Below are 21926 nucleotides of genomic sequence, written 5' to 3' on the forward strand. Positions count from 1 at the left end.
CTGGAGCAGCAGAAAACAAGCTTGCTCCCTCCTCAATGTGACATCCTTTCAAATATTTAAACAGGGCCATCATATCACCTCTTAACCTTCTCTTCTCCAGGCTAAACATCCCCAGCTCCCTGAGTCGTTCCTCATAGGGCAAGGTTTCCAGACCTTTCACCATTTTAGTCACCCTCCTCTGGACACGCTCCAGTTTCTCAATGTCCTTTTTGAATTGTGGTGCCCAGAACTGGACACAATATTCCAGGTGGGGCCTGACCAGAGCAGAATACAGTGGCACTATTACTTCCCTTGATCTAGACACTATACTTTTATTGATGCAGCCTAGAATTGCATTGGCCTTTTTAGCTGCCTTATCACACTGTTGACTCATGTTCAACTTATGGTCTACTTGGACTCCTAGATCTCTTTCACATGTACTTTCATTCAGCAATGTGTCTCCCATCCTATATCTGTGCATTTCATTTTTCTGCCCTAAGTGCAGTACCTTACATTTCTCTGTGTTGAATTTCATTTTGTTAGCTTTGGCCCAGCTTTCTAGTCTATTCAGATCATTTTGAATGTTGGTCCTGTCCTCTGGAGTATTAACTGTTCCTCCTAATTTGGTGTCATCTGCAAATTTGATAAGTGTGTTCCCAATTCTGTCATCCAGGTCATTGATAAAGATGTTGAATAACACTGGGCCCAGGACAGAGCCCTGTGGGACCCCACTGGTCACTTCCCTCCAGGCTCTGCTTTACATGGCAGAGCACCAAAATGTGGCATATCTTCTTGATTTCTGGTGTTTTTCTCTTTCCTCCTTTGGTAATTTCTTGTTATGGAACAGACAGTTGTGGAAAAATACAGTGGAACCTCGCCATACGCGGGGGATCCGTTCCGGATCCCGCCGCGTATGGCTATTTCTGCCTATGCTCGAGCCCCATTGCAAACAATGGGGCTCGTGCACGGCGGTGCGGAGGTGCGCGGGGCGCAAAGGGCGCGCACGCCCATTCAACTGAATGGGATGCGCTGTCCCTTTCGCCCCGCACGCGCCCAGCGGCTTGAGCGCGTACGCTCAAAGCCGCTTATAAAAAGTCCACGTATGTGGAGGCCCCACTGTACTAGAGACAAACTGTGGCTGCCGGTTTATTTGTCATGACAAACTGTGGTTCAAAATAAGCCAGTTTTGTGTTTTATTCTGTTTTGTGGTGACAAGCAATGGTTTCTTGGCTTAGGTGGGTTCATATATCATAATAAGCCATATTTCAACCAAGCTTATAATGCCTTGTAAAGTTTACATCCCTGCCTTTCCCCTCCTATACTGTCTGTTCAGGCTCACAGGGGCCTTCATATGTGCTGTGCAGCAGATTTAGACCAGTACTTTTTTGATCTTAATTTTGGGACAGTTTCCAAGAGACATTCTAAATTCACAGATGCATTTACAATATGCAGTACTTCAACATTCACCAAACATTTCAAACAGTAGGCTGCTGTTGCTGTTTAACTAGGCACAAATATCTTAGTTTAATATCAAAGCCTCTTTAAAGTACTTTGGATCTAACTTAAAAATAGTAGTTCACAACACATGATAATAAAGGTAGCTTGCATTCTTGTGCAACCACAGTGGATTTTCTCTTTAAAACATAGTATCCTGTTTAGGTATATCTAAATGTCACACTTATAAATAATTGCACTGCTCTACAATATAATACATAGTGGCTTTGCTCCTGTTTCTATTCCCCCCTGCTCATTTCTCAACATTTTGTTTTATTCTGAGTTTTGTTTTAGTACAAAGATTCAAGGCTTCAAACAGACAGCCCCAAAAGGCTGCTGTCGGGCTGCATACATGCCCTGAACGCAGCAGGAAGCTGCCCTGGGGACACCTCATCTTGGAAGAACTGGCCCAAAAAGGAGCAGTAAAATGTCTCTCCTTTTTGGCAACTGGTTCAGGACTGTGGCGGCAGCCTGGATCAGGGATGGGTGTGTGCAGCTGCTACAGTCTTGCAGCAAATGGCAGTAGTGCAGCCCTGGCATCTATTAATGTGGTTTATTTCAAGGACAGTGAAATAAAGAAAAAATTAAGGTGTAGTTTTACAGAGGACTATTTGGACTTAAGTCCCATTTAGTTCCGTTAGGGCTGAAACAGACAGCCACGAAGGGGCAGCTTGAAGCCGCCCCCTCCAAAGATGCCTTGGGACCAAGGCAAACATACACCACAGTCCCAAAGGTGCCCTCCACTGCCAGCCGAAATAGGAGCTGAAAAGATCTGTTCCTTTTTGTGCCCATTGGAACCCCCAGGTGACTTCCAGGTGTTCTGGGGGTGTGCAATGTCAAAATGCCATACCCCTGGAGCAGCTTGAAACCACTCCTGTCTGGTCAGCTGTTTCACCCCAGGGTGGCTTCCGGGTGGCTTGGGGGCATGGGATATAGTTAGTTAGTTAGTTAGTTAGTCAGCATTGCTATCCATTCTTTCCATATACAGTAGTAAAAAACAATGGAATAGAATTAGACTTTTCCAAAAATAGCCACCAATTTAGTAATGTCCACCCATAACACCTTAGGTACTCATCAACCTTGCTTTCTTTTCATAAACAGTAATGTGAACACTTATTTTACCAAGTTTTTCTGAGGGTTAAAAACATACTCAGTTTCTGTTTTGTCTTAAATATTTCAATTTTAAATTATAATTAGTTCATTTAGCTCACATTTAATCTTTTTAGACTAAATTTCTTTAGTAAAAAATAAAAACTATTTAAAAATTTAACAAATTTAGAGTGGTGGATATCAAAGTGGTAATAATGCATAACAACATAAAAGAACTGCTGGATCAAACTTAGGACTCATTAGTTTATCTTCCTGTTTTGAACAATAGACAAGGAGATTGTCTCACTCTATAGATAGTTGTGTTCTTTGTATTCTGAATTTAGATACCAGCCAGCTCAATTTGAATTATTTCCAATTATTTCTTAGAGGTGAATTCCAAATTATGAATGTGTATAACCTACCTGCTTGGATTTTTACCTCCTCTTCTATTGCTGTTCCATTTTTCTTCATCCTGGCATAGGAAAATTGTGCAATGGTTGATCCTTCTGTAAGCATAGTTTTGTCTGCAAATAGAAGTGCCTCTTTAATTCAACTTAAGAATGGAGCCAGACATTTACTTTGGAAATTAATGTGCATATTGGTTTAATAAAAATTATGGCATTGACCAAGGGAAAGAGTTTGATTTAAGTAAGGCAGAAAAATAAATATGTAAATGGAAGTCAGGAAAGGTTTTGTTTTTGTTTTGTTTTTGTTTTTGTTTTTGTTGAAGGTAAAAAAAACATGAATACTTTTCTATCATTGGCAATGAGGGGTATTTTTTTCTGGGATTTTTTTTTTAAGAAAAGGGTGGAGTGGAAGGGAATGTCAGAAACATTTGGTTGTTGCTTGAGATTATATAAACAAGTGTAAAAACTAATCCAGAAATTTGTGAGAACATTTTTGTTTGCTTATCCGCGCTCTCCCCAATCAGATTACTAGTAAATGGACGGAAATAGGTGTCTGCTGTTTTTGGGGAAAGGTGAATGGGTAGATGTTTTGGACCAGACCAGCTTTGTCGCGTGAGGGGAGAGTGAGCTTGGCCAAATGGAGTGTATGCTGTCTTTTGCAGCAGTGGCATTACTTCCTTCCCCAGGATCTCTTCCTCTGCCAGAGGTAGATGCCTATTATTTGTGAGGCTATTCCACCAACGCAGCCCAAAACTTTTAATTCCACAAATTAATCCCCTTAGTGGTAGTGTGGTAAGGCTTTAGGCATGAGATGGGCAGCCAATAACTGCAAGTCACAGCAATATTAACTTTTTAAAAGGTTTACTAATCTAATATAAAAACAACAACTTTTGTTAGAGCTCCCAATTAGATCCTAAAATAAGAGAAAAAATATTTTGTTTCAAATTTACAGTAAATCCCAAGTGAGCAATAAGAAAACAAATAAATAATAAAAAATTCTTCTAATCACAGTTCCTAAGAAATGCAGGTCTTACACATTTCATATTCTCTTCCTCTCAGTTCCAGGCAAGCAGTTCTTTACAGAAGCCAAAACTGTTTCCCCATAGATCAAGACTCACTTTCTGGCTATTTCTCTGCTTCTGACTGTTTTCTTGGGTTACTTCTTATTGGTCTACTTGTCTCATCTCTGCCTTCTCTTTTCTTTAGTTCTTAATTTCAGTTGTATTTCCAGTTCCGATTCAGCCCTTGCCAACTCCATGATTTTAAGAGCAATGATTGTGTTACTTGGTCCCATGGTAAAGTTTCATTGTGGAATATTTCAGTGCTTATTCGTTACTTGAAACACAAAATGTAGATTCAGATAACTCAACTTTTAAATGTATAAAGTCACTTGAAAGACATCCCTGTACTAAAAAAAAATAGTTCATAAAAAGATGAGAAATGTTTTCCCCTATATGATGGAAATCTATTCCTCCCTCCCTTTTCCTGTATTAATTAATCTAATAATTATAGACTTGATGGAACCCAAGGTTGTTAAACTAGGTGTGGAGAGAATGCCTTAATTTTTTTAACTCTTTGTATTTTAACCAGTTATCATATAGAAATATGTATGCAATATTTTACTTAAGCATCTAGAACAATTTTTGAACTTAAAACATGTAATTCTGAAGAACTAATGTGCACTTGGATTTTGGTAAAATGGATTTTTCTGGCTCAGCACTCCAAACTTTGCACACATTTTCAGTAGTAGATTATTATTATTTTATTCACATATATACCGTCTTTCTCCCACTGCAGGGACTCAAGGCGGCAATGAGGATTTGTCATGTCCTTTTCTCTGTGTGAAAAATGCAGTCTGTGGATTGCATTTGCTGAATTTTGCTTAAAGTATTTATGTGTAATAACTGAAAAACATTTTTCCTTTTCTTCCTCATCTGACCACCCCATCTCATTTCTTTTCAGGAACAGAGTTGCTCAGATTTGAGGAGAAAATTGGCACAGTTATCTCCAATTCTGAATTGGTAATGGGTATCAGCCACTCTCCTGCAGTGCCCGGACTTGGTCAGTATCTCCAAAGCCTCACCAAGCTCTACATATCTGTGTGTTCAGTCACTACAGATCTTGGATTTGTACACAGTGGTTTACTTGCCAAAGAGGAAAGACTGGACTCTTGTTTGTCAGTTGCACATCTGCTACATTCTGACTTCTGTGAAGTGCGTTTATTGGTCTTAGATGCAATCCTGATGTGGTTAAATCAAGCAAATTCTAAACATGGGATGGAAGGAGGAAACATTCTGTTGTGTCTACTGTCTGGTTTGGAAGCAAGTCTCCTTAAGATAGCCATAATGGAAAAGCATCCAGAATGTTTTTGCAAGGTGAAAACACAAAGATTACTTCCTTTTATAATAATTTAAGATCCAGTTAGGATAAGAAATTGTTCGTTTATTTTATTTGGTTGTTGTTGTTATAGGTATTACAAACTCTTTACTGTATGGACCTGAAAAATTTGCTTTCAAAAACAGAAGATGCTATAAATATGAGTCCAAAAGATTTCCTGCAGTGGGTTATGAACATTGCAGATACCTCTGACAGGTATACTATCTTGTTTTTTTATATTTTGCTTATTTATAAATGTTTACTTCCAGCCAAGAAATAATATTTGATTCAGGAAACAAGAAAGGTAAATGTTGCTATGTCCTTAAAGAACTCACTTCTGCTGTAATTTTACGATGTGGTCACAAAGCCTTGGTGAGATAGGTTACAGTTTGTTTCTTTTTACATTCATAGTCTTATCTTCTAACCCATGTTTGAAATTGCCCAAAATGGCAGTGTTCATGAACTTGATACTGAAGTTTCAGGGAAATGATATTATTGAAACATAACCTCTTGGAGATTTTAAACTGAATTTAAAATTTGTAATCACCCAGAACATTCATAGAATCATAGAATCATAGAGTTGGAAGAGACTGCAAGGGCCATCCAGTCCAACCCCCTGCCATGCAGGAACTCTCATTCAAAGCATACCCGACAGATGGCCATCCAGCCTCTGCTTAAAGACTTCCAAGGAGGGAGACTACACTACACTCCAAGGGAGTTTGTTCCACTGTCGAACAGCCCTTACTGTCAGGAAGCTCTTCCTAATGTTGAGGTGGAATCTCTTTTCCTGTAGCTTGCATCCATTGCTCCAGATCCTAGTCTCTGGAGCAACAGAAAACATGTCAGCTCCCTCCTCAAAATGACATCCCTTCAAGTATTTAAACAGGGCTATCATATCACCACTTAACATTCTCTTCTCCTGGCTAAACATCCCCAGCTCCCTAAGTCATTCCTCATAGGACATGATTTCCAGACCCTTCACCATTTTAGTTGCCCTCCTTTGGACACGCTCCAGTTTCTCAATGTCCTTTTTAAATTGTGGTGCCCAGAACTGGACGCAATATTCCAGGTGGGTCCTGACCAGAGCAGAATAGAGTGGCACTATTACTCCCCTTGATCTGGACACTATTGATGAAGCCTGAAATCGCATTGGCCTTGTTAGCTGCTGCATTGAACTGTTGACTCATGTTCAACTTGTGGTCTACTTGGACTCCCAGATCCCTTTCACATGTAGTCTCGTTCAGCTAGGAGTCCCTCATCCTATATCTGTGTATTTTATTTTTCTACCCTAAGTGCAGTACCTTACATTTCTCCCTGTTGAAATTCATTTTGTTAGCTTTGGCCCAGCTTTCTAGTTTATTCAGGTCATTTTGAATTTCATGGTGATACTTCTGAGCATCAGTGAAGAGAGTGTCTATGGTTTGTATCTGTCCAAATCATATGCTGATTTATAGTAAATTTCATTATGTTTCTTAGGCAAGGAATACTCAGATGTGGTTTTGCCAGGTTGTTGTTGTTGTTGTTGTCTGCCTTCAGTTCAATTCCGATTTATGGTGACCCTAAGACAACCTTATCATAGGGTTTACTGGGCAAGATTTGTTCACATGAGGTTTGCCATAGCCCTCTCCTGAGGCTGAGAGCATGTGACTTGCCCAGGTCACCCATCCAGTGGGTTTCATGGCTGAGTGGTCCAACACTCAGTCTACTTCACCATTCTGGCTCTCAGTTGCTTCCTCTGAAATACATTACATGGTATTTATTGTCAGCTTCCCCACTCTTGCACTGTATAGTAAGTCTCCTAACAACTTGGCTGTCAAAGACTGTCATGGCCATGTATATTTTTCAACTTGCATTATTGGTTAATGGTCATGATTGCTATATGTAACCTCCAGGATCAGAGACAGCATTCATCTCCATGTCTGTTTCTGGGGAGCACAACGTAGTCTTGCACCCATTTCCTGATTTTGGGCTAACTGGCCATTAGGGACACAAAATTCTAGAGACAATAGCTCTTTTGCTGTGATTCAACAAGATGTTCTTATACTTTTAAACCTTTCAATTATGCCTACTTCCATAGAGCTACACTTAAAGACTATAGGCATTTTTTAGGTCATCACCAAGTGTGCCTGTGATGCTGGTGGAATCGAGATAAAGCTTTATCCCAAGGATCTCAAACCTTGGGCAGGCTCATAAAGGGAGAATTACAATCATTTAGATTATCTGGGCTCATTTCTTAATTCCAACTACCTAGCACATAAGTGTTTCACAGGGCATATCTGTGAGTTGTTTAAATTGGTTCAGTAGTCACTCCTTTTTCCTCAGGACACTCTTGTTCTATTTGAGGACAAACAACAAACTGTTCACCAAATTACAATTCCAGTGATTCTTGGAAGGGATGGGGAAACTGTGGCCTCCAGAAGTTGTTGGACTCCAGCTTCCATCAGTCCCAACCAACCACCAAAAGTTAGAGATTATGTGAGGTCTAATTCAACAGCATCTGAAGGACCACAAATCTTTCATCCCTTCCTCTGGGAAAGCATGACAGTTCTTCTGATCCTGTGCAAAGTAACAGCTTGATGTGTTTGGAGAGAAAGCCAACCCCCCCCCCCCAAAAATTGTATACCTAGAAAAATGTCAGATCACTATAAGCATAGTGTCAGTTAGAGATTGACATGGAATTGTCCCACTAAAGTGCATTAAGCCTTTTAAAATCCTCTTATTCAGTCTTATAAAAATATTTTTGTGCAGATCTCATCATGCTGATAATTGACGTCAGGCAGATCTTGACTTGTTTTTCAGTGTAAGCTTGCTTTTTCCTTTAGAGGAAACACATTCAGTATAACATTTACAGCACAATTGTCATAAAGAGAAATAGCAATTGTTAGCATGAAGTCTAAAAAGGTCCCAAAGAACAGAGAAAGACCACTGAAAGTGCATCTGTTTTCTCAGCGTGTTAAACTTAGTTATGTGGGGGACAGGGGATGGTATTCTTGAGGGCAGGAGTTCTTCAAGTGCTGGAGATAATAGCCTGACTGTTATACAGAGAACAAGGCAGATTACAAGAACCAAACAATGGGAGGGGGGAAAAACACCTTAAATAGCCAGCTAGGAAAAATGATCCATAGTCTTCGATGTATCTACACTAATACACAGAACATGGGAAATAAACAAGACAAACCTGAACTCTTAACATCAGACTGCAAATATAATATAATAGGCATCATTGAAATTTGGTGGGAAGATTCTTATGATTGGAATCTAGTAATAGAGGGAAGACATGTATTCTAGACTTTAAGAAACTTGATTTCAATAAACTTAGGGAAATACTGGGAACAAAAATGAGAGTTGTCTAAAGAAACCAGGTTGGATATCTAATGAACTTTAAAATGAGCTAAGATTTGAAAAAGAGACATGCATGAAAAATGGAAAAGGGGATAAATCAGCAAAGAATAATCAAACAAATAGCCAGGAGGAGAGAGAACAAGAAAATGGTGGGGACGTTACATGGAAAAGATGGTAAAATATTAACAGGGAACAGAGAAAAGACAGAATTACTCAACACCTTTGTCTTTTTGCAAAAGTAGAACAGTGTTCAACCTGGGGGAAATGGAGCCGATGATGAAGTAGGGGAAAGGCCATACAGAATAGATACTTATCAGAGTTGCAAATAACACCAAATTAGGAGGTGGTGTTAATACCCCAGAGAACAAGATCGGAATTCAAAATGACCTTAAAAGATTGGAGAGCTGGGTCAAAACTTAACAAAATGAATTTCCACAAAGAAAAATAGCGTCTCGATCAAAGGAAATATTGCCACTCAGTTTTTCCTTGGTCAAGCTTCACCTGGAATACTGTGTTCATTTCTGGTCACCACAATTCAAGAAGGATATTAACAAACTGGAATGTGTCCAGAGGAGAGTGACCAAAATGCTAAAAAGGTTTGGAAACCATCCTCTATAGTAGGTCAGGGAGCTGGGTATGTTTAGCCTGGGGCAGAGAAAATTAAGAGATGACATGATAGCCATGTTTAAATATTTGAAAGGGTGTCATGTTGAAGATGAAGCAAGCTTCTTTTCTGCTGCTTTAGAGACTAGGACACAAAGCAATGGATTCAAACTACAAGAAAAGATATTCCACCTAAAAATTTGGAAGAGCTTTCTGGTGGCAAGAGCTGTTCCACTATGGAATATGCTTCTGTGGAGTGTGGTGAAGTCTCCCTTGGAGGTCATTACACAGGCTGGATAGCCATCTGTCAGGAGTACAGTCACCCTCTGTTTTTGTGGAGGATTCGTTCTGGACCCCTCCACAAAAATGGAATTTTGCATATATTCAAGCCCCATTGGCTTGAATATAGGCACATGACTGCAGGAGTGTGTGTGTGCGCACCTTGGGCACGCTCCCCATTATTTCCCTCTCCATTCATCCCTCACGCATAAGCGAGGGATGCGGTTTCCAAAACCACGAGAATGGAGAGAGGACTGTATTTTGTTTGTATATTCATGCATGACAGGGGGTTGGATAGGATGGCCCTTGTGGTCTCTTGCAGCTCCATGATTGATAACACTTTAGAAATTGCAAACTGCCTAGCTGTTTTGTAGCAAATATACACATTGTATTTAGGTATTTGAACCTGATGAGAATTTGTTCTCTCTTAATACAATAGGGAACAACTGTCTTATGCCTAAGCATTTTTTTTTTCATTTGGTTGTATATTCAGGTGGAGAACAGGCATAGCATGTTGAACTCGGCTAGATTTCATGCTGTGCTTTAGCTAACAGAACATAATATCAATAACAAGTGAGGAGGAGGAGGAGGAGGGGGTGTTTTCCCACTAGGCTGATTGCTCTTTGACTAAGACATCAAAGTTACAGCAATATGTATTTCACAGTTAACTTTGTGTGTTTCTGTTAACCTTTATATTTGCAGCATTGAAATTCAAAGTATAGCCCTCAAGTTTGCCTCAAAGTTGGTCATCCATCTTGTACAAAATTGGCAAGAGGTAAGGAAATTTAGTTTGCCTATAATGTTTGCATGAGATTTGAATTGCTTTAAAAGTTTAAGAATGTCCTTTTTGTAGAATGGCCTTCAGACACCCTCTTCATTTTGACATACCAATGAAGTTCATTGCTGCATATGTGCAAAACTGGAGTTTATGACTGCAGTCCAAAAGCAAAAAAACTCCAGGAACACCCCATGTTAGTTTTCAGAAAAGATTAATGGAGAAATCTGGTGCAGATTTATGCAATGTAAGTTTTATTATTTTTTTTAAATATACTTTATGTCTTGCTTTTTAAATTGGAACTAAAGTGTTTTCCATCCTTTTCTGTATAGAATTAATTTTTCATAATTTAGAAGGCAATAGGACTGAATGTCATAGTTTTCAGTTTATTATTATTTTAGTAAATATTTAAATGCCTTGCTTTAGCTGCCAATTTATAAAACATATCCAGGGTAGCCATGTTGGCCAAATAGCAAAGTACAATAACATCCAAAATCCACAAAAGAGTGATACCTTAATGGAACCAATCAAAATGCACAAAATACATGTTGCAAACTTTTGAAGCTGCACTGGTTTCTTCATCAGGCAAAGGTGTCAAAAACCATACAGGAGAAAGAAAAATATGACAGTGTTAGTCACAAAGCTACATTTTGTCAAGATGATGTTATTGTTGTTCTCCGGATGGTATGGTATAGAGGAGTCTCCACATAGGCTGGCCAGCCTGGATCTCAAAGGAGGTGTCCAGTGGGGTTTGGTTCTGGGACCCCCTGTGGATAATGAAATCTATGGATGCTCAAGTCCCATTAAATAAGTGGCATAGTAAAATGGTGTTCCTTATATAAGATGACAAAATCAAGGTTTGATTTTGGGATATATATATATATATATATATATATATATATATATATATATATAGCCATGAATAGTTGAACCCATGCATATGGGTTTTTGTGTTGCTAATGGAATGTAAATTTTATTTCCTGGACTTTATGATTGTTTGTTTCCCAGAACCAACCCCCATGGCCAGGAGAAGGAGTGGCCTGCCTGCATGGATATCCCTCCATACCATCTTAACTGGCAACAACAAAAACAACAACAGCAGCAGCATCTTGACAAAATGTAGTCATGTGACTAACTGTCATATTTTTCTTTTCCCTGTATAATTTTAATACCTTTGCCTGAAGATTAATCCAATGGAGCTTTGAATGCTTGCAATATTTATTTTGTGCATTTTTGTTGGTCCAATAAAGGTATCATGGTTTTGTGGATTTTTGATGATATGATTCTTACAGTTATCATGGTTTCTAATATGAATAATATTTTTACAGGATGTAAAATTAGAGATAAAAGAGTGGGTTGAAATTGTCATTTCTTATTGTGGAGATGAACAGCAAACAGATCTAAGATTGGCTGCAGCTGAGAGTCTTGTGAGCATTACACCATTTTTCCTGACGAGCCAGAAACTTTTCTTGAGTAAGTAATTCAGCTTTTTATGCCCAGTAAAAAGGACCCAGCTTGGTGTAGTGTTTTGGATGTTGGACTAAGACTGGAACTAAGATTCAGGTCCTACCTCAGCCATGAAAATCACATGGCTGAGAGAAGCAATATCAGTCTGGCCAAGAAAACCCTACAATAGGTTTGTCATAGGTCAGAGTTGACTTGAAGACACAGAGCAAAAAACAAAACAAAATTGTGAGAACAAAGAAACTAAAACAAGCACCTCTCATTCTCACAGATTTTAATATCAAAATAAAGCATATACTAAACTGCCACACCAAAATGAGAATTAGTTCTTAACTTTGGCTGGTCTGAACTCTGTGTTCATGTACAAGTCTTTAGAGGCATGAAGTGGTTATGAATCTTAAGGATTTGTGCAGATATAATGCTTATGTTAATGCATTCATTAAACATGTTCCAAATTATGTTTGTTTTGCAATATCACAATAACATACTTTTTTTTGGCCAATCCTTAGGTTTGTCTGATACACTACTCCTTTGGAAATGTGTTGTTCAGCTGTTGCAAAGTGAAGAACAGATAGTAAGAGATATAGCTGCTGGTGTTATAAGACTGGCCCAGTGTCAAGAAAATATGTTCAGAAAAACAGGTATGAAATGTTAACCCACTGAAGATCAATATTTGTGAGGAGGACTCTCAAATCGCAGCATGTTGAGGTTGATGGATCATATCCTATGTTGTGATGGAAAAGCAGATCTCAGAACTGATCAGAAATACTCTCCCTTACCCCCTTGCAATTCTTTATATTGCAAAAAAAAAAATTAATCAGAGGGTTTGGAGAAATGTTTTGAATAGGCAGGTTTGAAGGAGGAGATGAGGAATGATCCCAAATTAGGCCAGAGGAATCCTGTGCCAGGAGAGCTCTTTCTGAAACCTGATCCATCAACACAGCCTCCACCATTCACAGGCTCTGAATGCTTGTTTAATATTACTGGAAATCTGAAATCTACTTGTAAATAAGTCATGTTTTTGAAGTAAAAAAACCAATAGTCTTAAAAGTAAAGCTCTTTTTTTTTTTTTTTTTTTGGAAGCACTTTATTTTTGCAGTGACATGTGGGTCAAAAGATTTTGGGAGGTATTGTGTTAGCTGCAGAACTGAACCAGAAAGCTGTGTCTGGGTGCAAGCCCTGTGTTGCCCATCCATGATGTAAGCAATAAAGAGGATGGTCAGCAAATCTTCAAGACTGCACATGGGAGGCTGGATATGAGGCTGTGTGCAGGTAATATTTTACCCACAGCTGACCTAAGCAAAGGTAGGGGAGACACAGAGAGTCTTTCCAAGGGTATCTTGGCCTGTGCTTTATGGCTATGTCCCAGTTGCCTAGAAGGTGGATGAAATACAGAAGATAAGGCTGTAAATGGGAGTCAATAATTAAATTGCCTCAGTAACCTTTTCTTTCTTCTTAATGGGTGATTTTAATTGGGTCCTCACAAGGTGAAGTAGCATGTAGGGAATTAGAAGTTTTACTAGGGATTCTTTATTTAAAAATAACAACAGCTATTCAGTTTTTCAGTGAATTTCTGTTTCAGAAACAAGCTGATTTTTCAGCTATAATACTTGCACCTGGACTGGTAAATAAGTATTCAAGTGTTAGGTTATATATATGTAGATAGATCGTTGTTTGGCACAAAGCGAAGTATGCTGGAGATGTTTACCTTGCACTATGCAGAAATAATAGCTTCAGCTTGAAAAATGCTGCCATTTCCCCCCTAAGGATCCATGCCAGGATCCTGATTCACCAACTGCTTAATTAAGAGCAAGATGGATTGTTGTTCTGTTTGCCTGCAAACAATAACTTGTCATGTAGTGAAGGTTTTACTAATGACCTTTGCAGTATAAGTTCATGCTCTGTGACAAGCTTTATTGTTTTGCATTGATTAAGGTGTAAACCTCTGCAGGGTTTTTCTTTTTGAAATTCCTTTTCACCTGAAGGAACATACTTAGAAGTGTTGTTGAAATGTGCAGAGTTGCTGGTCATGTTCCAGTCAGCTAGCTTGCCCCCTCTACAATGCTCCAGTTGTATTCCCTCTCCCTCTCCTAATTTTTCATCCCCTCCAGTGAATTCACATTCTGTGGCTGCTTCACTACACCCAATCCTCTTAGGGATGTTTGGGATGTAGTCTTCCTCTTTTTAAAAAACCATACTTTTCCAAACCAGTGGATTCCCTTGAGGTCGCCAATGCCTCCCTCTGTTGTTCTGGCCAATTAAGCAACTTCAGTTGCACCTGAACATTGGATATGAAAAGAATTCTGCTAATGCTAATCATTTTCTTTGAAGTCTAATTAAATTAGACGTTCGTGGCTCTGTAAGAGGGTAGCTATTTCAAAGTAAGATTGCTTATTCAAAAAAGTATACCTGATAATGGCACAGACTCTGAGATGTTTTTATTTCACAGAAGCCTGTTTCCTCCCTAAAGCCAGTCTTTCTTCTCATTCTGGCTGGATAAGGTGGCATGTACAAGTGGACAAGTTTTCTCAGGCCCAGAACAGACTGCCGCTTTGTGGCAGCCTGGGGCCAAAATTAGGGTTTGGGAGAATGGAGCAACCTCACGCTCCCGAAACCTAGCATGCGCCGGGATGCCATCATAGGGGCCGCCATGATGATGTAAGCGCGGCACAGCATCCACATTTTGCGGCACTACGCTTGCGTCATTGACGAGTGACAGTGCGCCAATGGCGGACTAATGGCAGCAGCTGCGTGCACCAAGAAGAACCTGCTTTTAGCAATTTCTTTTTCGTATGGAGGGAGTCCGCACGGTTTGGTTGCTGGCTCCCTCAGGAGCAAAAATGAGTGGTTCCAGCCCACCCTTTTGGGGCGGTCTGTCGAGCCCCTCATTTTTCCTTAGGACTCACTCCCCTTTCTCACTACAGTTGCAAAAGGGAGATGTTATGTCCCTCTCTGTAGGCTCTCATCTCCTCAGTCTCCTGCTCTCTCTAAACTTTAGATAACTCTGGGTATATCCTCCAGGCCAGTGCTGAGCTGGTTTATGTACAGCCAGTGGTAGGCTGGATAGAAATCCTGTCCTGTTGACCTCCTGGTTTCCCCAGCACTACTTTGCTTTGTGTCAAGGAGGAAGTGTTATTACAGGTCAGACATATGGCCTGACACCACTTCTGATGATCGGAAGGTTGACAGTTTAAGGCTCAAGTGCCACATGATGAAGTGAGCTCCCATCACTAGTTCCAGCATCTGCCAACCTAGCAGTTTGAAAATATGTAAAAGTGCAAGTACTGTATATACTCTGTATAAGCGAACCTCATGTATAAGTCGAGGGAAGGTTTCAGGGTAAAAATCATGGATTTTATATGACCTATGGATAGGTTGAAGGTAAAACTTAGGGGGCTATAACAAAGGATGGAAAGGGGAAACACCACTTCTGCCTCTCTTTCTCTGGACCTCTCCAAACCACCTGACACCACTTCCCAAGTGCTGATGGAGAGGTTTGGAAATCGGATAGGGAAGGGAAAGAAGTGGAGTTAAAAAGGGTGTTTCTTTGATGGGAAGAAAAGGCTTTAAAATCGGATTGGGAAGGGAAAGAAGTGGAATTAAATGGGGTGTTTCTTTGATGGGAAGAGAAGGCTTTTAAAATCTGATTGGGAAACTCTTACACACACACACACACACACACACGAGCTGCTCCTTTTTGTGCTGGAAAAAGGGAGTCCTTTCTGCTGCCACTGCGGCTTTTTGGCACTCCTGCAGCATGTGGTGTCTAAACACCACACTACCAAAGCGCTGAAAAGCTGCCACCGTGTAAACTTCCTGCCAGCTTGGGGGCATGTGTTGTGTGTATTTTGCCGATCTATTTTGCCAGTCTGTTCTGGCCCAAAGACTGCTTTCTCGGACAGTTGGGCTCTTCCTCATAGACTGATAGGATGATAACCTGACAAACATACTGAAAGATATACTGGTAAGATAAATATCTAGGGTATGCTATATATATATATATATATATATATATGTGTGTGTGTGTGTGTGTGTGTGTGTGTGTGTGTGTAATGGGCGCTTGTTAATATATTTATAACAGATGTTAAGATTTAACAGTGCCCAAGGTGCGCGAAATCAGGGTTTGTTTTCTGGGGGAAATGATTATTTTCAGGTCATGGATGGTTGAATAGGGAGGGCTGACTGTACAATTAAAAACATACAAAGTGAGTGTTAAAATAGAATTGAACTATTGCAGTATTCAAACAAATCACACACTAAAAGAATAAAATCAAATTTAAAAAAACAAAAGCTCTTAAGAACTGTTCAGTTAAAACAATACATCACCCCCCTAGCCCATTCTTTAAAGACTTTCTGTTTTAAAAGCCTGTTTGCATAAAAAGGTTTTAGCCTGCTGATGGAAGGACAACAAAGAGGGGGCCTGTTTGGGAACTCAGGTGACCAGAAGCTGACAATGGAACCCTAGACAGAATTCAAATTAACCAACAAGTGGCAAGGACCCTCAGTCTCTCAGTCTTAAGAAATAGGAGTGGGGAACCACCACCACCCATTCAATGTCTTCCTCACATTGACAACAAGGCTATTCTATCTATTGTTTCCATCTGATTCCAAGGAAGTTGTCTCAATATTGAACCAATGTCTGCTGTCAGTAATGGATGGAATGTGGGCAAACAAATTGAAATTTAATCCAGATAAGACAGAGGTGCTCCTGTCAGCTGAAAGGCAGATCAGGGAGTACCTCCTGTGCTGGTTGGGGTTATACTGTACTTGTAAAATCCCAGGCTTGCAACTTGGATGTACTCCTGGATTCAAACTTGAGCCTGGACACCCAGGTTTCAGTGGTGGCCAGGAATGCATTTGCACAGTTAACACTATTGCACCTGCTGCTCCCATTCCTTGAGAAGCCAGATCTGACTATGGTAACACATGCCTTGAGTACATCTCATTTGGGTTACCATAACCACCTCTAAATATTCCTTGGCAAAGAAAACTCTATGAAATTCATGGGGTCACCAGAGTCACCAGGCTACTTGAAGGCATATACACAATATACAACACTCTTGAAAGGCACCACATCATGTCTGATCTTGGAAGCTAAGCAGTGAGCCCTGGTAAGTACTTGGATGGGAGACTGCCAATAAATACCAGCTGCTGTAGGATATATTTCAGAGGAAGGATCTGGCAGACTACATCTATTCATTGCCTAAGAAAACCTGCTGACATTCATGAAGTCACCTCTTTGCCATCTCATTCTCCCTTAGATAATCTTGTTTGTATCTGCTCAGCACCATTTGGGATGCTGTTTTGGGTATAGCTATTATGACCTTCTAGCATACCAGAGGAATTTTTCGCAGTCACAAGGGCCATTGCCCAGAGAATATATTTTGTTTTAGGGTGGAGGCTAGGTTGGGATGGAAAAAGAGGGTAAATGAAACAGGAGTTATTTCAAATTAGGAGGTACTGAAGCAACAGAACTGGTCTGCCTTTGGGCATCCCAAAATATGTGGCTGGCTGCTAGGCTGAACTAAACAATAATTGTGTTCTAAATAGCACATTTCCATCCTTTTCAAGTAATTTTTGAGGCAGCATTTCATGAAACTGCTGCATCTTCAAAACACTTTGTGGCATCAGGTCACTTTATGATTTTTTCCATGACTTGGTTGGATTGAGAAGATCCTTAGCAAGGGTGTGTTGGCTAGAATGGGGAACCCACTATATTAATCCCAGTCTGTATATTCCACTTTGGACCCTGATTTTGTCTTGGAAAGTACATACAGATGAATGATTTATATTTTATTTACTTACTTATCCCAATTAGTTTTAATAACGAAGAAACCCACTTAGTTTAAAATGTTTTTACTTGGCCTTCCTTCTTGTAGCTCAAGGCAGCTTATAAAAATGATAAAATTCAATTAAAACAGCAGTGCAGAGAAAGGAACAAACAGCAATGAAAGTGAATAATAAAACAGTGTGTGAACAAATGGCCAAAGTAGAAAAGATGCCACAAGACTCTGATGCAACAACTAATGTAGGCCATCCTTTGGAAGCTTCCTTACCCTTATATTCAGAGGAACTGTGTAGGCAGAAGGCACAATCTAAACTATTAAGTGACATGTATGTTAAGGGTTGGCAAAAGAGGTTCCTATTAATTCCCATCTCTTGATTAAGAGGTTGCTCTGTCTTCCAGCCCAAAACCTTTTTTTCAGACTCTTGAAAGGCATTTCTTGTCTCCAGCTCTCTTTTAAGAACAGTTTTCAGTTGGTCATTACTTTGAAAGGATATGCATCCATGAGAGCTTATACTCTAGTAAATCTGATCATTTATGTGTTGTATTTCCTTCCTTCCAACTGAATAAACATCAGTGCAATTTGCAGTTGAGAGCATTACACATACATACACACACACCGCAACAGCTTGTCCTTAATGGTCAGTTACAAACTGGAATGTGATTTTATTTGTCTTTAAGTAGTCACAATAATGTCATCGTTGTTACTTGCTGACAAATCAACTTTGACTTTTGGTGACCCAGTGAATGTTATCATCAGTCCTGCCAAGGTCTTGCAGATTCAGGTCTGTGGCTTCCTTGATTGAATCCATCCATTTGTAACATGGTCTTCCTCGTTATCTACAGTCTTCTATATTGTTGTTGAGCTCTTGAGTCATTTCTGACTTATGGTGACCATAAGGCAAACCTATCATGGTGTTTTCTTGTCAAGTTTCTTCAAAGGGAGGTTGCCAACCCATGAAGCTGAGAGCATGTGACTTGCCCAGGTCACCCAGTGCATTGCATACCCAAGCGTGGATTCGAATCCTGTTCTCCAGAGTCATAGTCTAGTGCTCAACCGCTACACCCCAGTTCTCTTCTTCCACCTTATCAAGACTCACTGTCTTTTATAATGAATCACATTGTCTCAATGTTATGTCCAGAATATAATAGTCTCAGTTTAGTTATTTAGGCATCTAGAGAGAGTTCAGGCTTGATTTGCTGTAAGACCCACTCATTTGTGTTTTAAGCAGTCTGTGGTATTTGTAGAATTCTCTGCCACTACTGCATTTCAAATGGTATCAAGCGTGTGATGCGGTAACTAATACGGGTTGACCTCTGAAGAGCTCTGTAGCCAGATTTTTCATCTTGATGGTGTCTGTGAATTCCACATGTAGCACCCATGAGTTGACTGCACAGTGCTTTTATGTTGTCCAAAATTAGAGATGACTGGCCCATAACTGAATTGGTGACATATTTTGATGGGAATGATTCTTTTCCTTCTCCTCTCCATGAACAAAACAGGTGAATCAGCCACATTTGATATGAGTATAAAGGAGTGGGGAGAGACTTTCATGGGCAGCACTGTGGGTTTGTATTGGCTTCTAGATTACAGTTTCTTGCAACAACAACAATACTAAAAATAGGAAAATGGGTCCATTTCTTTGGAACGATTTCAATAATGTGAAAAATATTATGTAATGTTATGTTGATTAATATAGATTCTGATGTGCTTTTAAAAAAGAATGAAAAACGTAATGTGTTTTTCTTTCTAGTGTTGAACAGTACTGTAAAGGCGGCAGATGTAAGGGAATCTTTTATTGCAGCAAACAATCCATAGTCTAGTAAGGAGAGTGAATATTGCAGACATAAATTTTGCTAAAGCTACAAAAAAAGTTTTATACTAAAGGCAAAACAGAAGAAATACTGAGGGTCTTAACTGTTTGTTGTTATAGCAGTTGCTGTGCTAATCTCTAATACATTATACTCTGTTTTTGCAGTGCACACTGAGAATATATTAAAACCAGTGGCTTCACTAGGGTTGGTGTCACCCGGTTCGGTAACTTATGGTGTCACCACTTCCACTGACCTAACATTTCATACCATAAAAAAAATCCTTAGTAATGCTTTTTATGCACTAATTTTACTCACAAATCGTAATTCCTATATACCACTGAATGTCATGCTAACAGTTGTGACATAAACAATTAGCAAAATTAAAATAATACCTTCATATTAAATATCTTACACACAGCATAAGTGTATTTACATATACATAGTGAATATTTGGTTAAAATGTGATGTTTTTAAAAAGAATATTTTTATTTTTATTTTTAAATTTGAAACTTTAATTTAAAAAAATCCTGGGGCCTCTCCTTTCTCCACTGAGCTTCACCCCACTCCCACCATCTCTTAAAGCATTTTAAAGGGAAGCAAATCAATGCTACAGCCCATTTCTGCCAAAAGGTAGGTGTTTGAACAGCAGTGGTGTCACATAACCTCTTAGGATGTAACTTCCCTAGTGACACCACTGATTAAAACCACAGTATACAATACTGTGGTGTAGTGGTTTGAGCATTGGACTAGGGCTCTGGAGTCCAGGGTTCAAATCCTGTTCAGCCATAGAAACCCATTGGGTGACCTTGGGCAAGTCACACTCTCTCAGCCTCAGAGAAAAGCAAAGGCAACCCGCCCCCCATATATCTGCCAAGAAAACCCTGTGGTGGATTTGCTTTACAGTGACCATAAGTCAGAAATGATTTAAAGGCACATAACAGCAACAACACACTAAATAATAATGAAGCAACGCACTAATTGTAGTATATAGTACTGTATGTGTAGAATGAATATTTTACTTAGACCAGAATTAGATGAGATTAGAGTTTAGTTCCTTCTTCTAAAATAGAAAAAATAAATAAATCAGCTCTATAAGACAGCTGGAAGTTTGGGAACCACACTTTCTACTCATGACTTGATGACATGGTCTGTGGTGGCAATGATGAGTCCCAGGGCCAATGTCTAACATTGCAAAGACCCTCCCATCTTTCTTTCAAGTGATTTACTAGATCTCACAAGGGTGTGTAAGTGTTAAAACCCTCTTCTCAGATAGGTATTGAGACTAGGGAAAGGTTCATAAGATGAGATGAAAAGGGTGTGTAAACTGGGGCTGAGGAAGTTAAAAGGCAGTTAGAACCCCATCCCTTCTTTGGTTATCAGAGACCACAGAAACTGTTATGTTTTAACCACACCAATCTGTTAGGCCAAATATATCAGAAGAAGACTTTGATCACATCAGAACAAGCTGTTTTTTGTCCCAAAGCTCTCAATTCTTTAAGCAGAAAACAGAATTAATTATGAAAATTGGCAAATAAGACTCATTATCTTAATTTTACTTCTTGACTGTTAGTAGAAAAATCTAGCTGAGAGAGCAGTGTTTTTGCAGAGCAATGTGTGCATACATAGATACATTGCAGAACTTGGATTTTTTAGTCAAGCACTAATGTGGTAAACTGGAAGAAAAATATGTGCCAATGGAAACAAAGTCATGTACTAGAGTCAAATTGTGCTTATTGAAGGCTGAAAACTCTACCTCAACTATTTACTTATTTTAAATTTTTGAACATAGTGCTTAGTTTTTACAAACTGAATTAGAAGGTTCTGAGGCTTTTGCAGATGAATTCTTTCATTAATAGTATAATAATAATAAAATAATAATAAAATTTTATTTATATACCACCCTGTGGCGAACCAATACGGGCGGTTTACAACATTAAAATAACATACAGCATAAAAACAATATATTTCCCTCCCACCTTAAAAACTGCATATCGAAATTAAAACCACAATAACTAGTTAGAACAACAATAAATTAAACAAAATAATACCAACCGATAAACCACTGCAACTTCAGTTCTAAAGAAAAGAAAAGGGGGCTTTATAGACATTACTGAGGAGGGGGGAGATCCTGAGGCCGGGATATTTTAGCCTGGGAAGGCCTGGCTGAAGAGATCCGTCTTGACAGCCTTTTTGAAGCTGTCCAAAGATGTTAATTAACGGATCTCGTCCAGCAGGTCGTTCCAGAGCCTGGGGGCGACAACAGAAAAAGCCCTCTGGGAGGTCGCCACAAGCCTCGATTTTTGAGGCTGCAACAAGTTCCTCCCAGAGGACCGGAGGGCGCGCGGAGGATTGTATGGGAAGAGGCGGTCTCTGAGATAGCTTGGTCCCAAGCCATTTAGGGCTTTAAAGGTAATAACCAACACCTTGTACTGGGCCTGGAAACCAATAGGCAGCCAGTGGAGGGACCTCAGAACCGGAGTGATGTGGTCCCTTCTAGATGTTCCTGACACAAGCCTGG

At 39.6% G+C, this 21926-nt stretch overlaps 1 protein-coding gene across 3 annotated transcripts in view; it reads left to right on the plus strand.

Moving 5' to 3' along the window:
* The window catches only part of THADA (THADA armadillo repeat containing), a 207324-nt gene that overhangs the window by 147744 nt on the left and 37654 nt on the right, over positions 1-21926 (plus strand). For all 3 annotated transcript variants that reach the window (XM_042474414.1, XM_042474421.1, XM_042474430.1), the window contains 5 exons: positions 4932-5344; positions 5440-5561; positions 10272-10344; positions 11673-11817; positions 12318-12449. In XM_042474414.1, coding sequence (XP_042330348.1) covers positions 4932-5344; positions 5440-5561; positions 10272-10344; positions 11673-11817; positions 12318-12449 — 885 coding nt within the window. The remainder of the gene's footprint in view (positions 1-4931; positions 5345-5439; positions 5562-10271; positions 10345-11672; positions 11818-12317; positions 12450-21926) is intronic.

The sequence above is a fragment of the Sceloporus undulatus genome, chromosome 1 (assembly GCF_019175285.1).
Source record: "Sceloporus undulatus isolate JIND9_A2432 ecotype Alabama chromosome 1, SceUnd_v1.1, whole genome shotgun sequence".
NCBI lineage: Eukaryota > Metazoa > Chordata > Lepidosauria > Squamata > Phrynosomatidae > Sceloporus > Sceloporus undulatus.